This window comes from Lemur catta, chromosome 23 (genome assembly GCF_020740605.2).
Source record: "Lemur catta isolate mLemCat1 chromosome 23, mLemCat1.pri, whole genome shotgun sequence".
Classification (NCBI taxonomy): Eukaryota; Metazoa; Chordata; class Mammalia; order Primates; family Lemuridae; genus Lemur; species Lemur catta.
The window spans coordinates 7120003-7146611 of NC_059150.1; the positions used below are offsets into that span (position 1 = coordinate 7120003).

The 26609-nt window shown below is 45.8% G+C and overlaps 1 protein-coding gene and 1 long non-coding RNA gene across 3 annotated transcripts; one reads left to right on the forward strand and one right to left on the reverse strand.

Annotated features, from left to right (window-relative positions):
• Positions 1-434: 434 nt before the first annotated feature.
• DYRK3 (dual specificity tyrosine phosphorylation regulated kinase 3) lies at positions 435-9783 on the forward strand. 2 transcript variants are annotated; one of them, XM_045536595.1, is made up of 3 exons: positions 435-681; positions 2575-2686; positions 7978-9783. In XM_045536595.1, exons 1-3 carry the CDS (start codon positions 605-607, stop codon positions 9553-9555), a joined length of 1767 nt encoding a protein of 588 aa, XP_045392551.1. In that variant the 5' UTR covers positions 435-604; the 3' UTR covers positions 9556-9783. The 2 variants fall into 2 exon arrangements, with proteins under 2 accessions (XP_045392551.1, XP_045392552.1); XM_045536596.1 differs by lacking the exon at positions 435-681 and adding an exon at positions 957-970.
• Positions 9784-16644: 6861 nt separating this feature from the next.
• LOC123627135 lies at positions 16645-17581 on the reverse strand. Its single transcript, XR_006731147.1, has 2 exons — positions 17483-17581; positions 16645-16997 (listed from the first exon to the last, which is right to left on the reverse strand). It is a non-coding gene; the product is annotated as an uncharacterized LOC123627135 (long non-coding RNA).
• Positions 17582-26609: the final 9028 nt, after the last annotated feature.

Below are 26609 nucleotides of genomic sequence, written 5' to 3' on the forward strand. Positions count from 1 at the left end.
CAACGCACGTATTTTTTGGTTCATTTTAAATTCATATTGAAAGGGAAGGTTTTAGAACTCCAGGCTGCAACATGCCACTTAAGGGGCCGTGGACCGTGAGGGGCGGGCCGCACTGCAGAGACAGAAATTGCAGGCTACTTGCTACCTTCCCCCACCCTCCGCCGGGACCCTTCTGCTCTCTCCCAGCCGCGCCCCTGCGCCCAACTCGCCGCCCGCAAGCCCGTCGGCTGAGGCCGTGGGCCCCTCGCGTGCCCCCTCCCGCGCCAGCGCCGGGGCCGAGGGCGCCGCGCGGCGGGAACCGGCCTCTGGCCCCGCCCCTGTGCGCCGGCGCGCAGTTGCGCAGAGGCGTTTCCCGGGGCGTGCCGCGGTTGCCAGGCGACCGGACAGCTCTCCCCCCCCCCCCCCCCCCCCCCCAGTGCTGCTGCGTCTTCCCCCTTCCTGGCCCGGGCCAGTCGGCGGCGGAGGCGCGCGGAGCTGCAGTGTCTGGCTCGGAGTCCCCGGGGGAGCGTCGAGCCCGGGAGGCTGCGGTCCCAGCGCAGGTGGACGCGGCCCGCCCGCCCCTCCAACCGCCGCCCCTGCCCCCGCGGGGGTCCCGAGCTAGCGGATGGGAGGCACGGCTCGTGGGCCTGGGCGGAAGGATGCGGGGCCGCCCGGGACCGGGCTCCCGCCCCAGCAGCGGAGGTAACGGCGCCGCGGGGTAACGGGCTGGGGGCGCCCCAGTGGGCGGCTGGCGCTGGCAGGCGAGGCGGGGGGGGCGGGGAAGGCCCGGGCTGGAGGTTGAGCAAGCCCCCAACAGGAGGGACCAGGGAAGGGGTCTGATTCTCTCTCGGGGACCGGCCCGGCCCCCTCCCTCTTCGCCAGCGCCCCCTCCCCAGCCCACTGTGAACCCGGGAGGAGGCCAGAGCAGAGTTAGAGGAAGAAGAATTTTCATTGCTGGATTATCTCTAATGCCTTAGATCGGGGGTATATGGTAAGGCACTCTGAAAACCTGGGACTTTTTGTGGGGTTTTTAGCAAACTGGGCGAGCCAGGGAGCAATATCTTTGAAAGAAGCCCTGTTGCTTAGAGCACACAAGCAAGGGCTCAACTTTTGGGGCTTTGCTGAGAGGAGTGCGGTCTAGCTTTGGATGTGCAGGTGTGGGGCTGTGCTGGGTGGGGCTTTCTCCGGATCCTATTTTAAGAGATTCCCCACATTGCATTGTGTTTTACACCTAAATGGAGAGAAGCTCGCCCACCCCACACCCCGCTTTATTTGCGTGGAGATTTCCTGTTGTTAATTTCGTTTGGCTGTTAGCAGGAAATCTTGCAGGTTTTCTGTCTTTTTCTTTGTAAATGTGGACACTTGTCCCGGTTTGTTTTATCAAGCTTATGGCAAAGGGTCAGTTATGTCTGGAATATTTGGTTTCTGTCTGTGAAGTAGTTCCTTGTTAAAGATATAAATTATTCTATAAGAATGTGAGCATGTTTTTAAAAAGAGAACATTCCAAAAATATTCGTGGTAGGTTTTTTTTAAATCTTTTGTATTCCTATAACACATCAATCAAGAAAACTCTAGAACTAATTTAACAAAACAGTTTTTAAAGGTGACTGAAATATTCCAGGATATTTTAAAAGACATTTAAAAGAATTCTTCCCCTGTAACTCGGTCACTGTTGTATTCATTGTGTCATGTAAAATGATACAGTGAAATGCTGATGTGTGTGACTGGGAAACCCACGTTCTTGGTAGCAGATGAAATACATTATTCAGGGCCATCTTGTGGATTAAATAAATCCCCTCTGTCTTTTGTGTTCCCTTACAGTGGTGTAGCCATAGTGTAGTGTTAAAGAAGAGAAAAATGATCCTTAATCATTTAGCATTTTTTCTCTACCATCCATGGGAAAATGAAGTGGGAAAAGAAGTAAATTCAGTACATTTTGTAATTTAGAACATCCCTTTAGTGTTTGCTGTAGTATTCATTGTATTTTTCTACAAATTAGGTAGATGTAAGTAGGTAAGTACATAAATAAATAAAGAGAAGACAGCCCTAAAAAGGCTTTTTATTTCTTGCCTCTAAGACCCAGAAGTGTGTAGACTGGAACTATTCTTCCCACTAACATGTGGAAAACCGGTTCAGAGGGGAAGGTAGCACAGCCAGTGTTAGAGCTGAGATTAGAATCCAGGTCTCTGACTTTGAAAAAACAATTAACCTCTGTCATTTTTTTCTATTCTGGTTTTTAGGCTTCACATTCAAACTAGCCTTCATTTTCAAGTAGTAAGTTAAATGAGATCATTTCGATAGTTCTTATTTTTTTTAACAACATTCAGAAAGTAAGACTTATTTTAAGTATTTTAAAATACAAACCTAGAAATGCTGTCCTTTCTTAAAAAAAAAAAAAAGAAGAAAAATTGTATTTCCTCTATTCTGACAAATACCCCAGTTGTTTGTATTCAATACCAAAATGCAGTGTAGACATTTATTTCTGTTATTGTTCCTTGTGGCAGATATGAAGCACTTAAGACACAGGATGTTTTGGAAATACAAATTTATATTCTTCAGTTACTGACAGATTTTATCTATAATCCTTTCAACTAGATTGGGGGATGGTGTCTATGATACCTTCATGATGATAGATGAAACCAAATGCCCACCCTGTTCAAATGTACTCTGCAATCCTTCTGAACCACCTCCACCCAGAAGACTAAATGTAAGTAAAGGAAGTAATTCTTTGCACTCAAATTGTCTTGGAAAAGAGGTAGTGCAGGTCCAGTTACAGATCACTGGCAATCTAGACTCTTTTGTTTCCTTTTGATTTCTCCTGACTTTGGAATAACAATTTCTGTGGTCCAAATTTAGCTTTTCAGAATGATTTTAATTTGGAGCCCACTGTTTTCTTTCATTTTCCACTGGGAGAAATATATATAATAGCACTAGGAAAAAAATAATGTGCTACTTTTATGAAGATAATGCTTATTTTCATAGAGGATGATATATATAGGGTATTACAAAGGCTCCTTTTAATAAAAACAAGGAAGAGAAAGCATCCTGGAATTCATAGATCTGCAGATTTTTTTCCCTTCAAGATAGAAATGCAGTTTATCTTATTAGTATGCTAAAGAATAACATTTTATAGGTCATAAATAAAACTTGAACAGTACAGTTTGGTTTTTGATGCATTTAATCATTTCGGGAACTGCAGACACTTAGCTTTTGACACCATTTTACTTAAGATAATAATGAAATTAATTCACATTCCCTCAGCATACAGAGTAGTAGGCAGAGCAGGGGTTTGGACAAATTCCATGGCAAAGAGAAGCTATCCTGTGACTTTAAAATGTGCTGCATTTGTCATCTAATGAACAAATTGAATAATTGAATTGGCTAATTTGTAATATTTCTCCTTCACATTTTTGTGTTTAAGATCTGAATTGTTCTTATATGGAAAAAAATTACTTGTATTTTTCAGAGTCCTTTACAAGTTCTCATCAGTTTTTGCTTATAATCAATGTCTTCACCACTTTAAAGACTAATAATATACAAAGCTTGGGCTAAAAATATTTGGAAGGCTGATCACCCTATTTTTAATCTCCTTTCTGGAGGGCAGTGGGGTTTCTTTTCCATTCTTTGCAAGTAAAAACCTCTGAGAACCCCAGAGCCACTTACCCCTTGTTTTGACCACCAGATTTCTTGACTCCTTGGTGTCAATCACAACATCCCTATGAGAAACTTTTTGCAGTTGGGCTTGTATGTTAACATCTGGCTTAAGGTTCATTTTAACTTTGATTCAGAGTTGGCCAATGCCTTCTAGAAGGTCATTTAAATTGTAAGTTTCAGGATTAAAATGAATTTCTGACTGCACGGTGTTCAGAGTAACAGTTTTTGGGAAGCACAGGTTTTTAGATTCTAACTTAATGGTGTCTTTGCAAACTTTGCTAAAAATAATATTTTTTGACCTCTTGGTGCCACCATAGTTCATTATGCAGTGACTCCCTCTAAGACCCTGTGGCCCTTTTCACAAAGTCTTTTAGCTTCATTGTTTATTCAGAATGCTCTTATGTTCTCATTGTAAACTATAAATCTTCTGCCCATAGGCTTTTATTGGGCTAAGTTTTACGTTGCAGGGATTTAGGGTTGGGAGCTGGGAAAAGGGTGTTTCTGGGTGAGAAAGGTATTTTCCTTCTGAATTTGTCAACAAGATCTTTAAGGCTTGATTAATACAGTAGAAGATTCTGTTTGAAACGCCATGAGCCCTTCAAATTAGCAGTGTATGTGAAGCATTCCTATGAGATAAAATATGATAAGTCTGACACTGTCTCTCTAGATATAATTACATGGTTAGCAAAATATTTGGTAGAATCTATCTTATACATTGCTTGGTTATTGTAATTACTATTCTAGACAGAAATATATAGTGTGTTATAACTATTACACTTCAACATGTGTGAACATTGTATATTTTTTCTAGAACAATGGAAGGAAGGTTTTATTTATAGCACAGCAGACTTGATATATAATTGATTCAGGCCAGTATTTGAGTTATTTACAGGAAAGGAAAGAAAGCTAAGGAGAGAACCCCTCCCTGTGTGGAAAAATGTCTTCCTGGAATTCTCCAGATTTGTTGGAGTGATAATCTCCATAGTGGACTACACCTGAAATAGCGTATTCTGTTCTAGAAGCCACATTTCAAGAAAGACATAAAGCGCAGTCTATGTTGAGAATGTGAACAGGATAGCAAGGGAACATGACACACGTCTGGGGAGGTAAAGAGGATGTAGTGGAAGTGACAAACCTACAGACGGATGGTGTGGGCAGGGGCAGGGAAGCCCCTTTTAGGTATCTCGAAGACCTTTTTGTAAAAAAAAAATTTAGCCCATTCTTCTGCAGAAAGAACAGAAGACTCTTCTTTGAATTTTTGATACTTCTCTGTTGTTCCTGAGAGAGCAAAGTAAGACCAATTTGCAGGGAGAGAGACTTAGGCTCATTTCAGGAAAAACCATGAGTCAGGAAATCCAGGTGGCATCTTTAATCTTACTGTTTTAGTCATGTGGAAATTAAATTTCTGTTGTGTCTGTTTGTATTAATGTTCTGTGCCTGAGACCCTCTCTTTATCACAAACAGAAACGAAGACCTCCAGAGCCAGCGCGGCCTTACATGTAGGCAGAGTAGGTGAGATTCCCAGGGGTGGACCCTGGACCACAAATCCCTTTCCTACCAGCTTGTCATTGATGGCTGCAGTTCCTAGAGAGGCATTCCTTTGGGTTAAGGCATTGATCTTCTGGTAAAGTTCAAATATCCCTGGAGAGGTAACACATTAAATTCTATAGCAAGTGGAAAGCAGGTTTTACGTGGGGGAGAAAGTGGGTGAGGTGTTTCCATGTGTCCTAAGAAAAGCTCTGTTGTGGGGCCCTCCTTGAGCAGAAGGCATATTTAGTGCTAGATTCTTGGTGGAGGAAGACCAGGCTGGAGATGTGGAGGAAGCCGCCAGAGAGGAGATAAATGGAAAGGAGAAAGGAAGGGTACATAGGAATTTAAACCTTAATATATTGAGAATTTTGCCTAATTGGAACCAGTGTTTTAAAAATGTTTTGTAGTTTGTGAGCGTCTTTCACATATATTATTAATTATAATTTGATTCGCACATCATTCTGCAAGTAGGTATCATTATCCACATTTTATAAATAAAGAAACTGGGGCTAAGAAAGGTTAAAGTTACCTGCCCAGGGACCTGCAACTTTTAAGCATTATAGCCAGGACCCCAGCCCAGGCCTTCTGATTCATATTTCTTCAGGATGTGTCCCAAAGACTTGAGCAGTAAATGTTTAGGTGTGTTAAAGTAAAGTAGTAAGTTTTAAGGAAAACTGGCTAATATGCATGCAGATGTTCATTTTTGTTACGTAAATCTAACTAAAACCAAACAATTATAATTCTTTCCCTAGTTCAGCCAGATTTATTTCCTAATAGCCTGTAGTTCCTAAACGCTTGCTTTTTAGCACAGATACTAAATAGTGAACATTAACTGTTCAGGTGAATTTTGAATGAATGGATGGATGGATGTGGCTCATTTCTGTTTCTTCATCTCTAAAAACAAGAATAGTTATTTGACTCAGTTACTGATAGGAAAAATATTACATTGTATTTGCATTTTAGCACCGTATTTAGGTTCTGTCTGCAGGCCCATTTATTCTCATGACCAGTGATAGTTCCCTTTTTTTGGTATGAGAGAAGCTATAATTGGTCCACATCTGGCCTCTTTATTTTAAAACTAAACGGCTAACTGGCTACAATTGAACTGGCTGCATCGTTTTTGTTTAAGATCATATAATACCTCACTTAACTATAAGAACTCTATAAATATTTAAATTGATTAAATGACTTCATAAAAGGAACAAAGAGGACTTCCATAACTAGATTTAGGGGCCTATCTGAGATATGCTAACATTTAAAATTTTTTACCCTTTTTTGTTTATGTTTTTATTTTTTGGCATTTTTTATTCGTTTATTTTTGGTAATGCATAAATACAATTTTTGGTTTGCTTAGGTTATATTAAAATTCTATTTTTAAAGATTTGTCCACTTTATTTTTTAATTTTAATATATTTTTTTTAATATGAAGGGGTGGGGGATTGTGAAGAGGAGTGTTCAGTAGCCTTGTTTGTTTTTGTTAAGGCAGAGTCTCACTCTGTTACCCTGGGTAGAGTGCAGTGGCATCATCGTAGCTTGCTGCAAGCTCTAACTCCTGGACTCAAGTGATCCTCCTGCTTCAGCTTCCCTGGTAGCTGGTACTACAGGCCCACACCATCGCGCCCGTCTAATATTTCTATTTTTTTGTAGAGACAGGGTCTCACTCTTGGCTCATGCTGGTCTCGAACTCCTGACCTCAAGCAATCCTCCCTCCTTGGCCTCCCAAAGTGATAGGATTACAGGTGTGAACCACCATACCCGGCTCAAAGAATCTTGTTTCAATTAAAATAATCTTATTTCAATTCAGAGGAATAAATAGAACTTTCTTCTGTGGGTTACTATTCCGTCCGGCAAAAGGTTAAGCAAAATTGAGTAAAAGGACTAGTGCTCCTTTATTATGGAGGCTCTTACTGGGGAAGAATTTTATAGGAAGCGCCCCTGAGGCCTTGGATTCTCACTGTTATTTATCAGATACTTAAAAAATTGGTTCAGATGATCTCAAGAGTTCTCTCTGGCTTAGAACTTTTGTGATTCAATGAACTGACTTAGAAGTCTGTAATAATTTATATGGGGATGTGGGAGTAGATGATGAGGACTTGGGTGATTCCATTCAGCCCTACTAGAGAGTTGTATAGGTGGTAGGAGAACCTGGTGTTGAGTGTTGTTAATGGGAGGGCTCTGGACTGGGAGTCAGAAGACCTGCGTTGAAATCCTGTTTCTGTCATTTAATAGTACCTTATTGTTTATAGAACACTTTAATATACATTATTTTGATCCTGCTATATGCCCTTAAGATCTGGGAAGATACTTGAAACAATTAGTAAACAATATAAGACAGTGTACATATATAAGCAAGTGCCAAATTGTGTGGTACAGGCTCAAAAGCTGCAGTTAAGATGTGAGGTTAATTAGTATGGACTCAGAGTACTAAGTGGAAGAGAGTATTTGAATTGGGCCTTGAAGGAGTATACGACTTGAGTGGACTGGGAAGGAGAGTGAAAGGGTGAAAGGGTTCTTCGTACAAGGACATACCTGTAAGAAGGAACCTAGCTGTTAAGGGAGTGGTAAGATCATCTTGAACAAAACAAGGCATATAGGGGATTTGGAGTGGCTGTAATACTCAGGGAGACTAAGGATTAATATAACACAAGTCTCTAGAGACTCTTGCTTTTCTTATCCCCCTTTTGGGTCATTGCAACCTTAAAATAAACATGGCTGGACATGTTCAGCTATTACTCAGTCAGAGGAGGGAAGATCCTTTCATCTTCCTAATGTTTTTAGTGACTTTAACATTATATTCATTTTTCTCTTTCATAGGTTACCACTGAGCAGTTAATAAGAGATCATACTCAGCACTTTCTGAATGGAGGTGAGATCAAGGTAGAACAGCTGTTCCAAGAATTTGGCAGCAAAAGATCCGATATTCTTCAGTCAGATGGTACCAATGACTCTGAAAAGTGCTCTCCTACTGTTTCTCAGGGTAAAAGTTCAGATAACTTGTATTCAGTAAAATCCAGCAGTTCATCCAAAGCACCCAAAGTGGTGCCTCTGACTCCGGAACAAGCACTGAAGCAATATAAACACCACCTCACTGCTTATGAGAAGCTGGAAATCATCAATTATCCAGAAATTTACTTTGTGGGTCCAAATGCCAAAAAAAGACAGGGAGTTATTGGTGGTCCCAACAATGGGGGATATGATGATGCAGATGGGTCCTATATTCACGTACCTCGAGACCATCTTGCGTATCGATATGAGGTGCTGAAAATTATTGGCAAGGGGAGTTTTGGGCAGGTAGCCCGGGTCTATGATCACAAACTTCGACAGTACGTGGCCCTAAAAATGGTGCGAAATGAGAAGCGTTTCCATCGTCAAGCAGCTGAGGAGATCCGGATTTTGGAGCATCTTAAAAAACAGGATAAAACTGGTAGCATGAACGTTATCCACATGCTGGAAAGTTTCACGTTTCGGAACCACGTTTGCATGGCCTTTGAATTGCTGAGCATAGACCTTTACGAGCTAATCAAAAAAAACAAATTTCAAGGTTTTAGCGTACAGTTAGTACGCAAGTTTGCTCAATCCATCTTGCAATCCTTGGATGCTCTCCACAAAAATAAGATTATTCACTGTGACCTAAAGCCAGAAAACATTCTCCTGAAACACCATGGGCGCAGTGCAACCAAGGTCATTGACTTTGGGTCCAGCTGTTTCGAGTACCAGAAGCTTTACACATACATCCAGTCTCGGTTCTACAGAGCTCCGGAGATCATCTTAGGAAGCCGCTACAGCACACCTATTGATATATGGAGTTTTGGCTGCATTCTGGCAGAACTGTTAACAGGACAGCCTCTCTTCCCCGGAGAGGATGAAGGAGACCAGTTGGCCTGCATGATGGAGCTTTTGGGGATGCCACCACCAAAACTTCTGGAGCAATCCAAACGTGCCAAGTACTTTATCAACTCCAAGGGCCTGCCTCGCTATTGCTCTGTGACTACTCAGGCAGACGGGAGGGTTGTGCTTGTGGGGGGTCGCTCACGAAGGGGTAAAAAGCGGGGTCCCCCAGGCAGCAAAGACTGGGGGACAGCACTGAAAGGGTGCGATGACTACTTGTTTATAGAGTTTTTGAAAAGGTGTCTTCACTGGGACCCCTCTGCCCGTCTGACCCCAGCCCAAGCATTAAGACACCCTTGGATTAGCAAGTCTATGCCCAGATCTCTTACCACTGTAGATAAAGTGTCAGGGAAACGGGTAGTAAATCCCACAAATGCTTTCCAGGGACTGGGTTCCAAGCTGCCGCCAGTTGTTGGAATAGCCAATAAGCTTAAAGCTAACTTAATGTCAGAAACCAATGGCAGTATACCTCTGTGCAGTGTATTGCCAAAACTGATTAGCTAATGGACAACAATATGCTCAGAGATGCATATTTTTAATTACCTTGCAAACCTGCAAATGGAAAAAAAAAAGGCAAGCCCATTGGTGGATATGTTTTTGTTAGACTAGACTTCTTTTTTTAATAAGGCAAAACATTTTTATATGACTGTAAAAGAATTCTTCAAGGGCTAATTACCTAACCAGCTTGTATTGGCCATCTGGAATATACATTAAATGACTTTTTATAGGTCAGTGCCTCTTTGTTATCGTCAGATGTTACTTCAACATATATATTATTCTATTGGTTCAAATGTCCTTCTCTCAAGATAGAAGGCATACCAAAAATATACCCTATTCTTCACTTCTAGTCTCCCTCAACATCTGTTCTGGAGGGTTGGGGATGTGGTGGTATTTGTGGATGAGCGCCAAGGCTAGATCTCTTGCCTTAGCTGGCCATTCTCTGGGCTCATTCTGGATGAAAGGGCTCACTGCAGAATATGAGGGTGGGGGGGGTGCACCTGGAAGCTGTTGGTGACCTGGACAATTGATGTCACTGATTTCCAATGACTCATTCCTCTTTGCTTCAATTCTCTGATGCACGGTGTTTCCATTTTATGTTGTTGTTACTATTTTGCCTCTGATTAGTTTCCTGGGCACTCAAAACATTTTACAGACATCTCACCACTTTACCTAATAACCTTGTAAGTGCCGATTTTTAAAACTGAGACATATATATCCCTTCCTCTTTCCTCTCCCATCCCTCCTCCTCCATCTCCAAGGAAGATAAAGCAGCTTCTTTGCCCCACATGATCCAGAATGTTAAAGGTAGAATCAGCACGAAAACTGTGGTTCCCCAACTTCGTGGTACTCTCTGGACCAGCCTACTTGCTGCATTTTCGTGGACTCTGTGCTTATAAAAGTGATCACTCTCAGGTAAACCTCACAACAGTTTAAATGCTTTCTCTCCTCTCTTCCCAGCTACCTGCCACTGATCATTTTCTCCACTTTCACTTTAAACTGAAGGCTGTTCCCTAGGTCTGAGTGAACTTCAGTTATAGGAAGAAAAACTCTTGTTTGAAAATCCAGAAACTGGTAATAATCCATGTTTCCCCTTTATCTTCCCTAATGTTTTTCACTTTACCGGCCTTTCCTTTTCTCTGTTAAGATTTAAACTTAAACAGTAAGGGCTGATAATAAAACTGATTGCTAGGCCAAATGTGATACTTGGAAGGGTGGAGAAAGGAGAGACTAAGTTTGCTGCTGCTGTTTTGTTTATGGTTTTTCCTGTGCCTTCCTCTATTTCCACATTACTCCAGAACAGAAGTATGCCCAAGTTCTATCCTAAATGTGTGCTCTTTAGAGTAGAGCATTTGCTTTCTACAACATAGTTCTTAGAATGATCCAGTTCCATTGTTATTCTTTTAGAATTTAATCTGCAAACTCCATGAGATTGGAAGGAAGCTCCTTTCATTGGACAATACAGTAAAAAGAAGAGAAGAAAAATACCGTGCACATATTATCTAAGGAACTTTTGCCTAATCCAAAAGTATTCGTGATTGTCATTGCACGAGGCTGTGAAAAATGAGAATGAACAAACCACACTGATAGTAGTGGTATAAATGTCCAGAGTGTGGCCTCAGCCTCCCAAACACAAGGGCCAGATGGCAGAGAACTCAAACTGAGGCCTCACCCTCTTTGCAGGAGGAAGTCTTGCTACTTTTGGTGACTGAGAAACTGGATTATTTAAAACCTTTATTATCTAAGACTTTACTCCCGGTTTACAGAAGGCAATGGTGTATTCAGCTCCTTTAGTCCCTCTAGCTCTTACTGAATCCTCTCATTTGTAGGAAAAGTTTAAGAATGTCCTGCATTATCTAGGCAGAGCATATGCTGAGGTTGTTTTGCCTGCTGTTATCAGTGTGGAAGACCTGCTCCTTTAGCAACCTGTGTTAAAAGGATTGCTACCCCAAGTGCACCTGACATAAACTTGATTTCAGTGTTCATGTTTTTAGTGCAAGATCGTGGCGAGCCAGCACTGCTGCTGGACTCGGCAAAGAGGAGCCCGTGGCTGAGGTTGGCACGTGCTCTGATTCTGTGTACTGAATGCACTGTAAGGTTACTGAAACTGGGTCGAGTGAAAGGACGCAGACAACTCCTGAACACTAGACAAATTCCGGACAGCTCTGTGAAGGTGAATGGATGTGTTTCTGCCTCAGAGTGCAAACCTAGAGAGTGACACAGAGTCACTGACGTTGGCGTGCCTGTCTTCTGTGGGCTGATTCAAGTTTGGGGAGAGTGGGCTGCTTTAAAACATAGTGCTGGTTGTGCAGATGGATTTGAGGAGGTTTATGGATGGATTTCAAGTGTAAGGGACAAGTTGTGGTTTTTAGAGGCTGTCACTGTGCTGCCTTTTTTTGCCACTGTTACATTTCCACGTGGATCCTTGCCCAGCTATAGCAGTGAGTGCGTGAATTGGATCAGAGTTAGTGCAGAGATTCAGACTGTCTCTTACTCAGTTACTGGATTGTTCTTTAGCCATTTTTGTGCTTTCAGTCATTTCACCTAAACAGGTCAAGTGGGTTGACTTAACTGATTTCTAAATTGACAAAGTCAACTGAATTTCCAGATTCTTAGCAACAAACACCGTGAAAAAGTTGGGTCAGAATTTTCATTTTATTTCATTCCTAAAATCATTTTTTTCTTTCAACACAGGAAACTGGCTGATCCAGCTAATAACCTGCTCATCTCCTTAGATTCCGTCCTACCTTCCACCCTCACCGTGACTGATGTATTCATTCGTCATGTGCTATCATGATCTCCTCCTTACGTTAAAGTATAAGCTGCATGTGGGCAGGCCTGTGTCTTTGTGACGTTCTGAATTGACAGACTGTGCTGCCCACTGATCACGTGTGCACATGATGGACGTGTTTGTCTCGTCTTTTAAGCTGACTCACACAATCAATCTCTAATCTCTTCTTCCTGGGAAAGGGCAGTCAGATAAGGGTTATGTGAGGCACTTTCTTCTGTTCCGGTGTTAGACACAGTTACCTTGATCACAACGAAAATAAAAATGCCACCGTAACATAGCTGTGATGTCAGGATTCTGCTTCTGCCCCACAGGGGCTCTAAAGCAGGAGAAAGAGTCCAGCCTGGATCTTCTTTCCCAGAGGAAATTCACTTATGACCATGTTAGTGCTTTATTCCCAGGCGTTTGAGGGGGTTGGGACAGACAAGTTAGCTGGCTAATGTCATTACATTTTAGTTTTCATGACATTTAATCCGTTAAGAATGGGGTTTATTGCGCAATCAAAAATAGAACAAAACAAAAAAATAAATAAAAATTTCAACTGTGAAAATGTTTCAATCTGTAGCAGCTGGTTGGTGGTGTTAAAATACTTTCTGTTTTGCTTAATTCCTAACTAGGCATAATTAAAGCTAAATGTGAAATTTTAGGTAGCAGCTGATAAATGATTCTAAGCTTTCCTGACAGAATGCTCCTACTATAGTGAATCATAGAAAACTCTTTCTCATTTATTTTTAATTATTTCTTTTACATCTGTTGTCTGATGTCATCAACACGGAAGTTGGAAAGGTGCCAATGATTGTTCTAGACTGCCTCTGTGTGCTTTTTCTGTTGCGAGAATTAAAAATAAGTACTTATCCTTTGAACCAGGTGGAATTGCCAGAACGTGTTTTCCTTCATCTCTTCATTCTCACCGGAGATGACCAGTGTGTAGAGCAACTGCAGACGTCCCTGATGTGGACCACCTGGAGTCTATTAAATAAGGAGGGAGAAAAGATCAGGGACTGGCAAATAAAGGAAGAGTTGTCCTGTGCCAGGGACCAGCCTCCCAGTTTTAAATAGTATATTTTCAATATCCTCAGTTCAACATGTCCCACTTTTAACTTCAACCTATACTTCCTGAAGCCTAAGAATTTACTTCCAGAGCTGCCCTTTGGCTATGATGTGATTAGGGGTAACTGTCTCCAAGTGTGTCCCATTGTGCCTGCTAATTTCAGTGAGAAGAGTTTTAAGAGTTAAGTGAACCTGTCCACGTAAGGACTCAAAGCTCTCTGGTTCCTGAGATCCGTAACCCCTGGGGTAAGCCAGAGCTGCAAATATATTGTCTAGACTTTGAAGGGGCAGGATGTGATTCTTAATATAGCTCAGCCACCGCTCAGTCAAGCCTAGACTTTAATACTTTTCTGTAACAGAAGACTGAAGACCAGAAAGATCCTCTCCTCTTCTGCCACCACACAAATAGACTTAAAAGAAAGGAGAGCCCCAAATCAGGCCAAATGGTGACCTGTGGCTATTTCAGCTCAGAATGGCAGCCTCTAAATCATCAGGTTTGAATGACTTTGGTGTCATGGGATTCTGTCATTGTTCGTTTGAGTCTGCTGACACGCTTCCCCTGAAAGTGCAGTTTGGAACGGATGAGTCAGTGGTTTTTTTTTTGTTTGTTTGTTTGTTTTTTATTTTGGGTGGTTTGTTTTTTTAAAAAATAAAAGTGAATTGCTTTGAGAATTATTTAGCATCTTATGGTTGTTTCAAAACCAAGGCTGAGCACTGGCCTGGTAGGACCCCTGTGCCATGTTCTGAAGTGGGCAAGTCGCGGTCACCGGATGATTAGGGCTGTGCTGCAGGTACAGCCTCTCTCACTTGATGACGGTGGGAGAGAAAGAAAAGGCTCGAAAAAAAAAATCTTGGGAAGGGAAAAGGAGTGAGATGAGAAACAGCCTTGCAGAGATTCAGCCAGGATGCCTCTTTTAGTGCCCAGAGCTTCTGTCGGTAGTCTGGTTTGTAAGTCCCCGCACTGTTGTGGAGAAGGAAGGTGGGAAAACACACGGAGTACTTGGGGGTGGCCACCTCTCCGGGAGCCCTGTCAGTTCTCCCATCGGGTATGACGTTTACCCTCCTGTGCCCAGGCTTAGCTTAAGAATGAAGCCTGACAAGCAGCTTCAAAGAATACAGTTTATTTGGGAAGTTTGGATGTTTTAGGCCCAGGCCTTGGTCTGTGGGTGACTTCTAAAGCCTGAGGGATTGAGCAAATGGAAGGAAAGGAGAAACAAGGGGCAGTGGGCAGCTCTGTTCCAGCCTGTTTTTGATCTGGCCCTGAGCCATTATTGTCCTGGCGACAGGAGCTAATTGGATACCTAACTGAGTGACTGCCTTCTGCCACACTTGAATTGTCTCCTGGATTCTTGAACAGGCTTTCTGTCTCGTGGGAGCCTGGCCTAAAGCTAGAAATGGACCTTCTCATACTCACATGAAGCAACTCAACTGTATGTTAGAAAAATTAACTGCTGCTAGAGCTCAGGCAGAATTTAAAAGAACGTTATTCAGGGGCTGGGTGTGGTGGCTCACACCTGTAATCCTAGCACTCTGGGAGGCCAAGGCTGGAGGATTGCTTGAGGCCAGGAATTTGAGACCAGCCTGAGCAAGAGCGAGACCCCGTCTCCACTAAAAATAGAAAGAAATGACCTGGACAGCTAAAAATATATGTAGAAAAAAATTAGCTGGGCATGGTGGCACATGCCTGTAGTCCCAGCTACTTGGGAGGCTGAGGCAGGAGGATCGCTTAAGCCCAGGAGTTTGAGGTTGCTGTGAGCTAGGCTGATGCCATGGCACTCTAGCCTGGGCAACAGAGTGAGACTCTGTCTCAAAAAAAAAAAAAAAAAGAAAGAAAAGAAATGGCGGTGAAAATGGTCGCAAGGGCTGTTGGAGTGTGGTCCATTGCCTTTCACTTTCTAAGGAAATTGACTTTCTGAAGGGGTTCGTTGGTGCAGAGGCAGCCGCCCAAAGTGACTGCAGCTGGGCTGTGCTAATGCTAAAGACTGATTTTGACCTTTCTGTGGCATGAACCTGGCCACAATTTAAGCTTGTTTTGCAGAGGCTGCTCAGCCCTACCTTTGCGTCTGGCTTCTGAGCTCCTGATGCAGTAGCAGACCCAGGACACCCAATCTGAACCACTGCAGAGAATTCTTAATCATTCCCACCCTTGTCCCAAATTACACTCACCTCTGCTCTGCTGAAGCACGTCCATACACACCTTTGTGGGTGCATACGTTCTTTCATCAGTGACTTACTGAGCAACTGCTGTGTGCAAAAAGGCACTCTAGTGGCATCTGTCAAGGATAGGGAGCATCGACAGCCTTGCTGACCACATGTTCAGAATTTAACAAAAGCTAGGCAATGGCTTTAGAGAAAACTTGCCAACGAGTCATCTACACTCTGTTCTGGTTTAAAATTTGTGTAAGTCTGTAGGTGAATGGAGTGGGAAGGGGAGATGGTTTCAGAAGAGCGTATTTCTGAGTCTGCATAGAGTCAGGGGCTTGTGTTCTGAGCTGAAGGAGAGAACAGGTGGTGGGGGTGAAAGGTACGGAGGACCTGCCACCACCAGCTACTTGGCTCCCACTCCCTCTTCTGGCCTGGGAGACGAGATGCGGTTACCTTTGAAGTTTCGCGGACATGATTTCAGATCAGGGGTCTGACTCTTGCTGCTCCCTCCTGAAACTGGCTCTACCCCAAAGTCGCGTCCAAAGCGACCACAGGGAGGAGGAAACAGCGGGCACCCGGCCTCCCCACCTCTCCTCCCTGCCTCTCCCTCACTTCCCGCAACAACTAGCTGGCTGCCTTGCTGTTTTCTCTGGTTGCTAAATCAACATTGTTTATTTCTGTCCCACCAACAGACCCAGTCAGAGCCTGAGACTAGGGTGAATACGTGGGGTGGATTCGGAAACGGCGTCCCTGAGTCTTTGAGCAGCTGTCCCACGTCACCCTGGATCCAGTCCCCTCTCAGTAAACCTTCTGCGTTCCAGAGCCCCTTTCCTCTTCTTGGAACCCAGAGTCACCATCTGCTTTCAGATCCCAGAGAGATGTCCAGGCAAAGTAGCACGAGTGAGAGGGAGGAGACGTCAGAGTTCTTTGGGGGACCTAGAGGAGCGGGCAGACCACAGGTGCTTCCCCTCAATCCTGCTGAAATAATAGAGTCAGGCGCTTCCGTGGTGGGTCTTCCTGCAGGGACAACTGTTTACCAACTGCCATGTCACCTGCCACTCCTCCTACCCCTTCCCAGCCCAACCTGGCCCAAGGCAGCTGCATTTCAGAGAGTAATTCCTCTGTTCTTTATTTATTCCTGGCCTTAAATTCCACTACAGCCAGAAGAGGAGGGTGGAGGGGAGGGGTGGCTTTAGCTGGGAAAGCGGGGCTGGGGCTGGGGCTGGAGGACACCAGGTGGAGACCCCCCCAGACCACAGAGCCAGGGAACAACTGCAGGAGCCTCTTGGCTCGAGGAGTGTCCCCTCCCCCCTCCCCTGTAACTGCCGATACAGGGGCTCTCCCAGGGGGCGCCAGGGCCCACCTCCCGCCTTTCTCTGCCTTCTCTTCATTCTCTCGGTCAAGGCCCCCTGTCTTCCATGGGCTGGACCCATTCACACATCAGCAGCACAGGTGTCCTTGCTCTCTGGGAAGTCACAGAGTAGGGGCAAGTGGAACAGGTAAGAATTGCAATCCAACGAGATAGGTATGATGGTAGACATGGACTAGGAGCCCACCCCTTGCCCCCCAAGAGCCAGACAGACGAGCGGTGGAGGTGGAGGTCAGCAAAGGATTCTGTGGGGACAGCCGTGTCCCTCACTAGCCACGACCGTTTCCTCTCTGCTTTGTTCCCCTCTCCCTGCCCTTTCAACAACCTGCCCCAGCCACCACCCACTATTTACGATGCCTCTGCCTTGGAACGAGCGGTGCCCGGGCTGTGCCCAGCTGAAAGAGTAGGAGCCTCGCCGGGGAGGTCAAACACCCCATCCCTTTAGTCCATGGCAGAGTTGTTTGGAGCCAGAGTCCCCCTGCTGCCACCAACACCCCCAAGCCTCCCATGAGGCGTTTACATCGCACTGCTAGCAGCCCCCAGCCAAAGCCCCAAAGCTGCCAAAATGGGTTTATTTTTACCTGCCGGGTTGGGAAAGGGGCAAAGGCTGAGCCTGGGGCAGTTCTGTGGCGCCAGCTGGGGCTTAAATACAATGAGAAAGCCCCACCCTGCCCACTCTGCCTGCAGAGAGCCCCGTGGGAAATAAATAGTACCGCGTGCCCTGCCTGGACGCCAGCCAGTCACATGAGCCAAGGCTGGTTAAAAAGGGAGCTCGGGTGATCTCCCAGCTCAGGTGTCACTCCTGGCACTAGCAGCTCGGGGGGAGGGTGCCAGCCCTTCTCTGCAGGGCTGGTGGACAGGGAGGCCTAGTGGCAAAGGGGCAATTCGGGCCAGGGAGGGAGGCAGCCAGTAGAACTTCGCCCCAGGCAGAGCTATCAGTCCCCAGCGCCTGGCACTGGGAAAGAGTGATAACATTGGTGAGGGCAGTGTGGGCAGAGGAGGGGAAGGGAGAAAAAGCTTGGCAAAAGTTTCAGGACCAAATCTTAATTTGGCAAAGCTGTTTTTTTCCATCATACCCCACCTGCTGTGTGGCATGCACACACACACACACACACACACACACACACACACACACACACACACACCCCACTGCCTATTTTTTCTTTCCCATCACTTGGACCCCCTGCATGCGTTCCTGCCCCCACCCACAGCCCTCCCCGCTCAGCACGTCAGCATCTGTCTATCTCCAGCAACACACTCAGACACCTCTCCCTCACCCGCCCACCCTGTGCTGGGACTCAGGCCCGTGGCTGCTCCTCCTTCCTAGGCGTCGGTTTCTGCCCAGGTCACATGTCTCTGATCTTGCTCCCAGTGCCATCTAGGCAATCTAGGCCAGCACACGGTGAGAGGCTCCTGGGAGAGGAGGTTTCACGCTGGAGCTGATCTTTTTACTGAAGTCCCAGAACTAGGTTAAATGATTCAGCAGGCTGAAGACCTCCCTGTTCAGAGTTCCTTGAGATATTGGGGAACCTTGAGTCAAGAGGCTCATTTGCTCAGATGTTCCTGGTGAGAAAAGTGCCATGTGTTTTGTGGTTGGACCAGTGCAACCCCAAGAACCCTGTTCACTGCAGTGGGTTGGCTGGCTGGGGGGTCCCAGCAAACTTGCTCTCTGCAGGACGATACAGTGCTGTGGCATGGGGGTCCCCCAAGAAGCCTGAACTGCAGGAGCCTGAGCTAGAGTCATGGCCACGGGGTGGGCAGGCAGGACGCCTTCAACAGCTCTGGACTAGATGATAGATTTTTCCAAGAGGGAAATCACACCACCACCCCGCCCCCAAAGAAGACAACTCCAAGTTTGCATATCTAATTGGTCCAGAAAAGCACTGAACATATAAGAAGGAAAACAGGATCATTTGTGATTTTAAAAACTATTCTGGAATTCCAAATTCCATGGAGATTACTCCTAAGGTTGGGGACAAATGCCTGTTTTCTCTGGTTGAGAAATTTAAGAAATCAATGTGGGACTGGGACATATGCAGAAGCATCTAAGTTCCTGGGATATAATCAGTAAATGTGATTCTGAGCCAAGTTGGCACCGACACACCAATGTCGAGTGGGCATCTGGGCTGCCCTGCCAGCACGGAGCTGGACGTGGGGGTCAGAAACGTCCCTAGGGGTCCTGTGTCTGATCGCCCTCTAGATGGAGTGACCAGGGAGGGTCTAATCAGGAGGCCATCTACAAAATGTGGCCAGTTTCAGGAAACTATTAAGGGACAGCAAGGCACACGGGTAGCCACACGGGACACAAGGAAGGGTGTGGTTGCGGAATCTTAGCAAGAGCTGTGGATGAGGCGGCAGGAGAGGGCCACCCGCCCGAAGGAGCTGCGGCCTTTCGTGGAGGCAGGCAGGCCCTGCAACCCCTGGCCAGTGGGGAGGAACTAGGGAAATGAGTATGCTGACCTCACTCGCAAGCCATCTCATCTTATTCCCGCACCTCGCCCTGGCCAAACCTAACTGGAAGCCAGAGGACAAGGAGTCTGGTTGGCGCAGTCCAAAAAGGCCAACGTCCTGGCACGCAGCGCACAGTGCAGAAGGGTGGAGAGTGGGTCCGGAGGATCACACGGTTCCTACGCCGCAGTCTCTGTGATCCAAAGCAGGCGATTTCATCAGCATCAGTAAACATTTTTTTTTTTTAGCACAAACCACGCACCAGCGTTGTGCTGTCTGTCCACCAAGCATGAAACATGGGAATGGGGTTTTAAGAACCTGAGAGTCCAGCTGGGAGACAGGAGCAGCAGTGTTCAGGGAAGCCTTCATGGAGGAAGTGGGCATGTGCGATGGGGCTTGGAGGTCAGGTGAGCAGAGTGCTGGGAGTGTTCTTCACTGTAGCAAAATGCCACTCAGCAACCTGATCCACCCCAAGCTCACGTTTCAGATGGTCCGTCCCTGAGATTTGACATCAGAGCCATGGCCAAAGTCACCCATCTGACTGTGGCTGACTCCACACATTACTTCTCACGTCCCCTGGGAAGGGTCACTCTGCCTAACTGCCTGTCTTTCCTGCCGGGTTCTCTGAAGGACAGTTTTCTTCCAACTCCAAGAGTGATGTCCTAATTATTCGAGCAATTCATCCGTAAAAATTCACTGGCCTCGTAAGTAGGAGGCCCCGTGCTGAGAAGTTGGGCTCTTCTGCCTCCTGCTCTCGGTGAGCTCACACTCTGCACAGAACAGAGACACATAAAAATGATCACAATGTGTTTGGTAGGAGGTGTGATGGAGGTATGAGGGAAACACACTGGAGAGAGTGACTAATTCCTAGAGGTGCTAAGAAAAAAGGCTTCAGAGAGGTAATATTTGTACTGCAAGTCCATTAATGAGTAGGACTTGCTAGGCAGAGGGGGGGGAAATAGCAGAGGACTTGAAATGTGTGGAAACAGCAAAGAGGCAAAAGGGTTGGTGAAAAATTCAGCGTGGCTGAGGCATCGAATGGCAGGAGCTGGGGCTGGTGAGAACAGGTGTGGGCTGGTTTAAAGGGATATTATAGCTCCAGTTAAGGAGTTTGTTTGTTAGGCCGATGAATAAGGAACCAAAGGATGTTCTCATGCAGGGGAATGATGTGGTCAGATTTCTTTTTGGAAGGGTAATTTCTAGGAGGAAATGATACCTGTCCGAATACAAGCGATGGGACCCGAGATAGGGACCTGTTCCTCTGTCCCCCACGCTACGGGCTTCCTCACCTCCCCATCCCCACCGTCCTTCTCCAGGGAACAATTGTTCTTCGAAATCTGTTGCCTCTCTGACTTTGCAACAAGAGAACGGGGCCAAATACATGAATTTGTTTCTTCTTCTAGGACAGCGTGGACTGAGGACACCCAGGAAGACATTTCCCCTTCCTCTAGTTTTTACCCCCTCTTCAAATTTGAGGAAGGAGAGGCTGGGGTGGAACCTTCGGTGGAAGGGCCAGTCTACAGGACTCGGGACCTGCCAATCCTACAAGAACCAGCCAATACCAGAGCCCGTCGGTCTCCCCGGAGCTCATTCCAAACTTTGTGGCAATTCCCCCAGGTCCTAGCTGAAGGACACCATTTAATGAGCCATTCCTCTAGGACACCAGATGGAATGAAGCAAAGACAGATGCAGTGGGGGCAAGGAGGGGTGGGAGGAGATTCTAAATGGGGTTCTGTGAGCCCAGACTCACCTCTGCAAAGGGTTCTTTTTAGAGCAAAGAGCTCAAGGGCAGACGAAGGGGCTGCAGGCTTTGGGCTCACAGGCCAAGAGCCTAACGACAGCCTTTGAGCACTGGGCATGGTCTGGAAGGGGCCAGAAGGATGGAAGCAGGTGCGGGGGCAGCTATGTGGCCTCCAGGGCAGAAGGAGGAACCCTGCTTCCTCCGCAGGGGCTGATACGGGTTTTCCTGGGGGCTCACCTGCCCTAGTCTGGCCCTGTCTCGGGGGCTGTGACGGCCAGCAGCCGCACCAAGAGCCTAGTGACAGCAGCCAAGTGAGGTGCTGGAGTCTATTTCTGGAGCTCTTTGAGAGTGGAGCAACTGCCAGCTGCCTGGGACCGGATGATCTCTGCAGAGCCTTCCTGATCTAAAACAGGGTGACGTGCGCTAAGTAAATGCAGGCAGCACTTGGGCAGGGGAGAGAGAAAAACCCTTAGAGCCTTCAGGGTCTCTCACCCTTAGCAAGCGCCTTCTTAGCACCGAGAAAGACCACCGGTGTGGAGCAACTGCGCCCCCTGGTGGCAAAGGCAGGGATAAAGGTACGCGGAGACCGCTTATTCCGCCCCTCTCTTGGTCTCTGCAGTTTCTCCCCCAAGACTCGAAAAAAGAGATGACTGTGAGCCTGCAGCGTGAGTTCTGGGTGGATTCCTTCTGTTTTTAGCTTCCTCCTCTTTCTGCTGATTGCGGTTATGGTCCCTAGCCAGAGGCTTTCAATTTTATGGATCAACGCGTTATGATGGAAAAAGCACTTGGACCGTGTCCTGAATATGAGTTTGAGTATCTTTATTCAAGCCTAGCTGTTTCCATATCCGTAATGTGGGGATGATGCTAGAGGCGCCGCCTGGCTCCCAGGGAGGCTGTGAGAGCGAATGTGAGCCACCCACCGCAGGCAGAGGAAGGGGGTGCTTCCCGGTCCTGGGATCCAGTTAGTCCCCTTGCTGGCTGGGGTGGTCGTCCACTGTCACTCATGCCTGGTCCCGAGACACCCGTGGGGCTCAGCTCCTCATGGCTGCCAGGCTCCTTCTTCCATCCCGGTCAGGAAGTCACCTTCTCCATCTGCCCGGGCTGACAGCCAGGGGAGGACAGGGTGACCTGGTGATTATGGCACTCAGGCTGGAAAGACACAGGGAGGAGTCCTGGGCCTATTTGTTGTTGTTGCCACTTAACAGTCTTTATTATTTACATTTATTTTTAGGCATCTTGCTGCACATTTCTTTCTTTCTTTCTTTTTTTTTTTTAAGAGACAAGGACTTGCTCTGTCACCCAGGCTGGACTGCAGTGGCACCATAATAGCTCACTGCAAGCTTGAACTCCTAGGCTCAAGCAATCCTCCTGCCTCAGTCTCGCAAGTAGCTGAGACTACACGTATGCACCACCATGCCTGGCTAATTGGTTTTATGTTTTGTAGAGATGGGATCTTGCTATGTTGCCCAGGCTGGTCTCTAACTGCTGGCTTCAAGAGATCCTTTTGCCTTGACCCCCCCAAAGTGTTGGGATTACAAGCATGAGCCACCACACCCACTGGACATTTTTTTATGTGCACTGTGACTCTTTATCTATCAGATGTTGGGTTCGATGGGCGAGACATAAGCCAGAAGAACAAATTCTTGTTCTCTTTTAGGGAGATGGTTGATTGTGACTGTCTTTCCACAGGCAAATTTGTGGAGCTTTTCCTGTAGTTTCTTTTCTTTTCTTTTTGTACTAATAGCTTAAAAATAAAAATGAGCTGAATGGTCTGAATGGTCAATTTTTTGGAGAGGTGTACATATGGGACCAATGCTGTGCAGTGTGTTTAAAACCTGTTTTCAAGAATTAATTTTTCTAAGTGTACCTCAAAAATTATTTTACTATGGTAAAATATATACAACATGAAATTTACCACTTAAACCATTTTTAAGTGTATAATTCAGTGGCATTAAGTACATTCACAATGTCATGCAACTATCGTCACTATCCATGTCTAGAACTTTCTGATCAGCCCTGACAGAAACTCTGTACTGGACCTATTTGTAATAATACAGGACCCCGTAAGAGACTGCTGGAGTCCATCTTTGATCCTTGCATCTCTTAGTGGTACTAAGAGGTCCTGCTCTCCCTAGACTGGCCAGAAGAGTAGTGGCCACTGGGCTCTGGCCCCTTCCCAGGGGATTCATCAGGGACTGATCATGGCTGCCTTGGTTTCCTATAGTCACTGAATTCTGTAGCCAGAGCAACTTCCAGGGGTTCCTTAACACCACTCCCCAAAGCAGAACCAGAGTCAACCCATAGCCTATCTCTGTGCCTGACATATAATGGGCACTCAGTAAAGATTTGTCTAATGAATGAATGAACCTGAACAAATAGATCACTATCCCTGGGAAAGGAGACTTTATGGCTGCTCACGGTCACAGGGAGATGACAAGGGCTTGCGCTTTGGGGTCAGAAAGATGTGGGTTCAAGTGTTGGCCCTGTCCTTCACTAAGTATGTGGCTTGTTTTTTGTTATTGTTAAGCCACAAAACTGGAATAATAATTCTTACCTTATGATGTGCAGTTTGAATGAGCAAAGTATATGAAATACTTCCCCTTGGAGTAGCAGAAGCTCAATGATGTTAGTTCTCTCCCCCTTCCACCTACTAGAGAATCTTACAGTCGCATCCCCAGGGATGACTTTCTGTTTTCAACTCCAGTTCCATTTCCTATTGGCTCATTTTTGGTCAGTTTCTAAGAAAGAGAATCCTCCCCATTGTCTGAGCTCTAACCTCAGCCCTTTCAAGCTGGGACTCTAATGCTGTTAAAACATGAAAAGGAAATGTTACTTTCTTTGCCTTTATCTGACATTGAGCCTCCTCAATTTCTATTTTATTGGGTGGAGTTGTGATTTGTTCATCCGTGTTATGTGTTTTATTTCTCTCTCACCTCTACCCCAAACCCTCCCCTCTGCCAGCGCCCTAGTACATAATAGCCGGCCCAGGCCACTCCTCCCATCCTCTAAACTGAAACTACTGTGTCTTTTACTGTTTCCAAGTCCAGGAACTTGGCTACATTCCCCTGGGACAGAGGATATAGTGTTTATCATGGGCACCCAGGTTTTAATAGCAGCCAGGACCTATCAATCACTCACAATGCCTCTTTCATCCACCCCTTCTGATTACTTGGCACATTTGTTCTCACCTCTAAATCCTAAGATAGCAGCACGGAGTACATAATTTTTAGAAATCAAGTGATCTAGTTAAGATCTATGCCCTATTGGATGTACGACTCTGTTTACCATGTGAAGTAGTTGGAAAAGTTAAAACCCAATAGAAAGTAATACATTTCAATTTCAAACCAATAAATATTCATTGGGTGCTATAAATATTCAAGATGCCTGGGGCAATGTGGGCTTATGAAATCTGAAAATCTGATGACAGATTTATTTTTTATTCATTTTTTATTTTTTGTAGAGACTCACTATGTTTCCCAGGCTGGTCTTGAACTCCTGACCTCAAGCGATCCTCCAGCCTCAGCCTCCCAGAGTGAGCCTTGACATTTTAGAGGCAGGCAGGAGAGAAGAGCCATCGAAGGAAACTGATAAGAAATTGGCGGGGATATAGAAGTAGATTTCAGAGTGGGAGGTCTTGAGAGTCCAGGGGTCCTGGGTTAAAAATAGGCCCAGCACAGAGTTTTGAGGAAGAAGGGTTGGTGCAAAGTGTGAGATCCAGCAGAGAGATCTAAACTGAGAGAGTGAGCTAAGATAAGAAGGAGATCAGAGGAGTGGCAGAGACAAAAGCCAGACTTCAGAAAAGCTGAGTGATCAGGCTGACACAGGAAGTACAGTTCTATGGCTCCTGCAGGGAGTTTGCTGGGCAGGGATGCAGAGAAACCGGAGAGGTGTCAGACAGAGGCAGGACTGAGGGCAAGAGAGAGTGAAACGTTGCAGGCTCCGGGGAAAGAGCCAGTTGAATGGGTGTGATGCAAATGCTGTTGTTACCTACCCAAAATCCGTCCCCCTTTGCCCTCCTTGTGGCAGAGCCGGCATTTGACCCAGCAGGTGGGCAGCAAAGTGCTGGGGGACAGTAGGCTCCTCCCCAACTCGGGACTGAGTGATGGGAGTTCCGTCCCTTCCTGCAGTGATTGGTTTAGGAGTGGTCATGTGACCCATTTCTGGCCAATGAGACATAAAGGGAAGCTGATGGATGTTCTTTTGAAAATATTTCTCCCCTTGATAAATAAGATAGTTTACAGGAGGCGACAAAAAAAGCTTCAGGATTTTATTTTTATTTTTTTATTTCACCCCTGACTCTTTCCTTGCACTGTTGAATAGTGTCTTGTAAGGATGTGAAGCTTAGAGCTGCTGCAGCCTCTTTGCAATTATGAAGCGCTGAGCTGAGCTGCAGGGTGAGGTCCCTGCTGCCGAGGTTGGCAAAGCAGAAAGACGGGGAGACCTGGGTCCCTCATGGTACTCGAGGACTTTGTCCAGCTGTGGAACAACCTGAGATTGCCTCCCTTTAGTCTTATTAAAAAACTATTAGCTTCCTTATTGTTTAAGCCACTGCTAGTTGCCTTTTCAGCTACATGCATCCTAACTGATATGGAGAGGTTGTCACATTCTAGATCTGAGGTAATTTAGGTTGATTTTAAAAGGAGATCAGGGAACCAGTAAGACTTTTTGAAATATTGAGGTTAAACCATCTTTGATTGTGGTTTCCTCCCTAAAGTCAAGGCCGTCACTCTTTAAAACAATCTTGATTGTTTAAGCAAACCAATTACTTTGCGAGGGGTAGTGAAGATTAGAGAAGTCAGGTCTCTCTGCTTTTCTGGTGGAAGCCAAGTCCAATAAGCCTTCCAAGCAAGAAAAACCCATTAGTCCTCTCCACACCTTCCCATCATATTGCCATCCCTCAGTGATCCATTGGGAAGCAAGTCTTCCTGATCTTTCCAATTAGGCAAATTTTGATTGTAGTATAAGATAGGACTTTGGATGTCAGTTTTCGCCTAGAATTTAGACAGAGGAGTAATGCTCTCTGGACGGAGAGTTCAAAAGGCTGAGCTGCTGTCCAGAAGGTGGGCCTGGTGGAAAGGGAGAGGTGTTTAATATTTGCAGGGGAGACATCGCATGAGTACCCAGCAAGCACAGAGGGCTGCTGATGCATGCACAGGTGACGGGGAATGGAGAACTGGCCCTAGAGAAACTGACAACCCAGGAGAGAAAAAGTCCTAAAGGAAATGAATAAAAGCCCGGGTGTAACAAGCAGCATGAAGGATGGATTGGAACAGCAGGGGGTTGAAAGCAAAGAATCTAGTTAGCCAGCTAGTGGAATATTCTAGGCAAGAGAGAAAACTAGGGCAGTGGCAGGGGAGATGGAAAAGAGGACAGGATACAGGAGGCCTTGCTGAGACAGAGTCAGCAAGAACTGCCAGCCAGGTAGAGTGGGCTGAGAGGAGAGGCATCGATACAAGGACAAATCTAATATAGCAATGGGAGAAATCTTTAAAAATCGTCTAGATCATGCTTCTCAAATT

Coding starts and splice junctions, on each gene's coding strand:
- DYRK3 (XM_045536595.1), top strand. CDS start 605: ATGGGAGGCACGGCTCGTGGGCCTGGGCGGAAGGATGCGGGGCCGCCC. Junction 682..2,574: donor CTCCCGCCCCAGCAGCGGAG/GTAACGGCGCCG, acceptor CCTTTCAACTAG/ATTGGGGGATGGTGTCTATG. Junction 2,687..7,977: donor CTCCACCCAGAAGACTAAAT/GTAAGTAAAGGA, acceptor TCTCTTTCATAG/GTTACCACTGAGCAGTTAAT.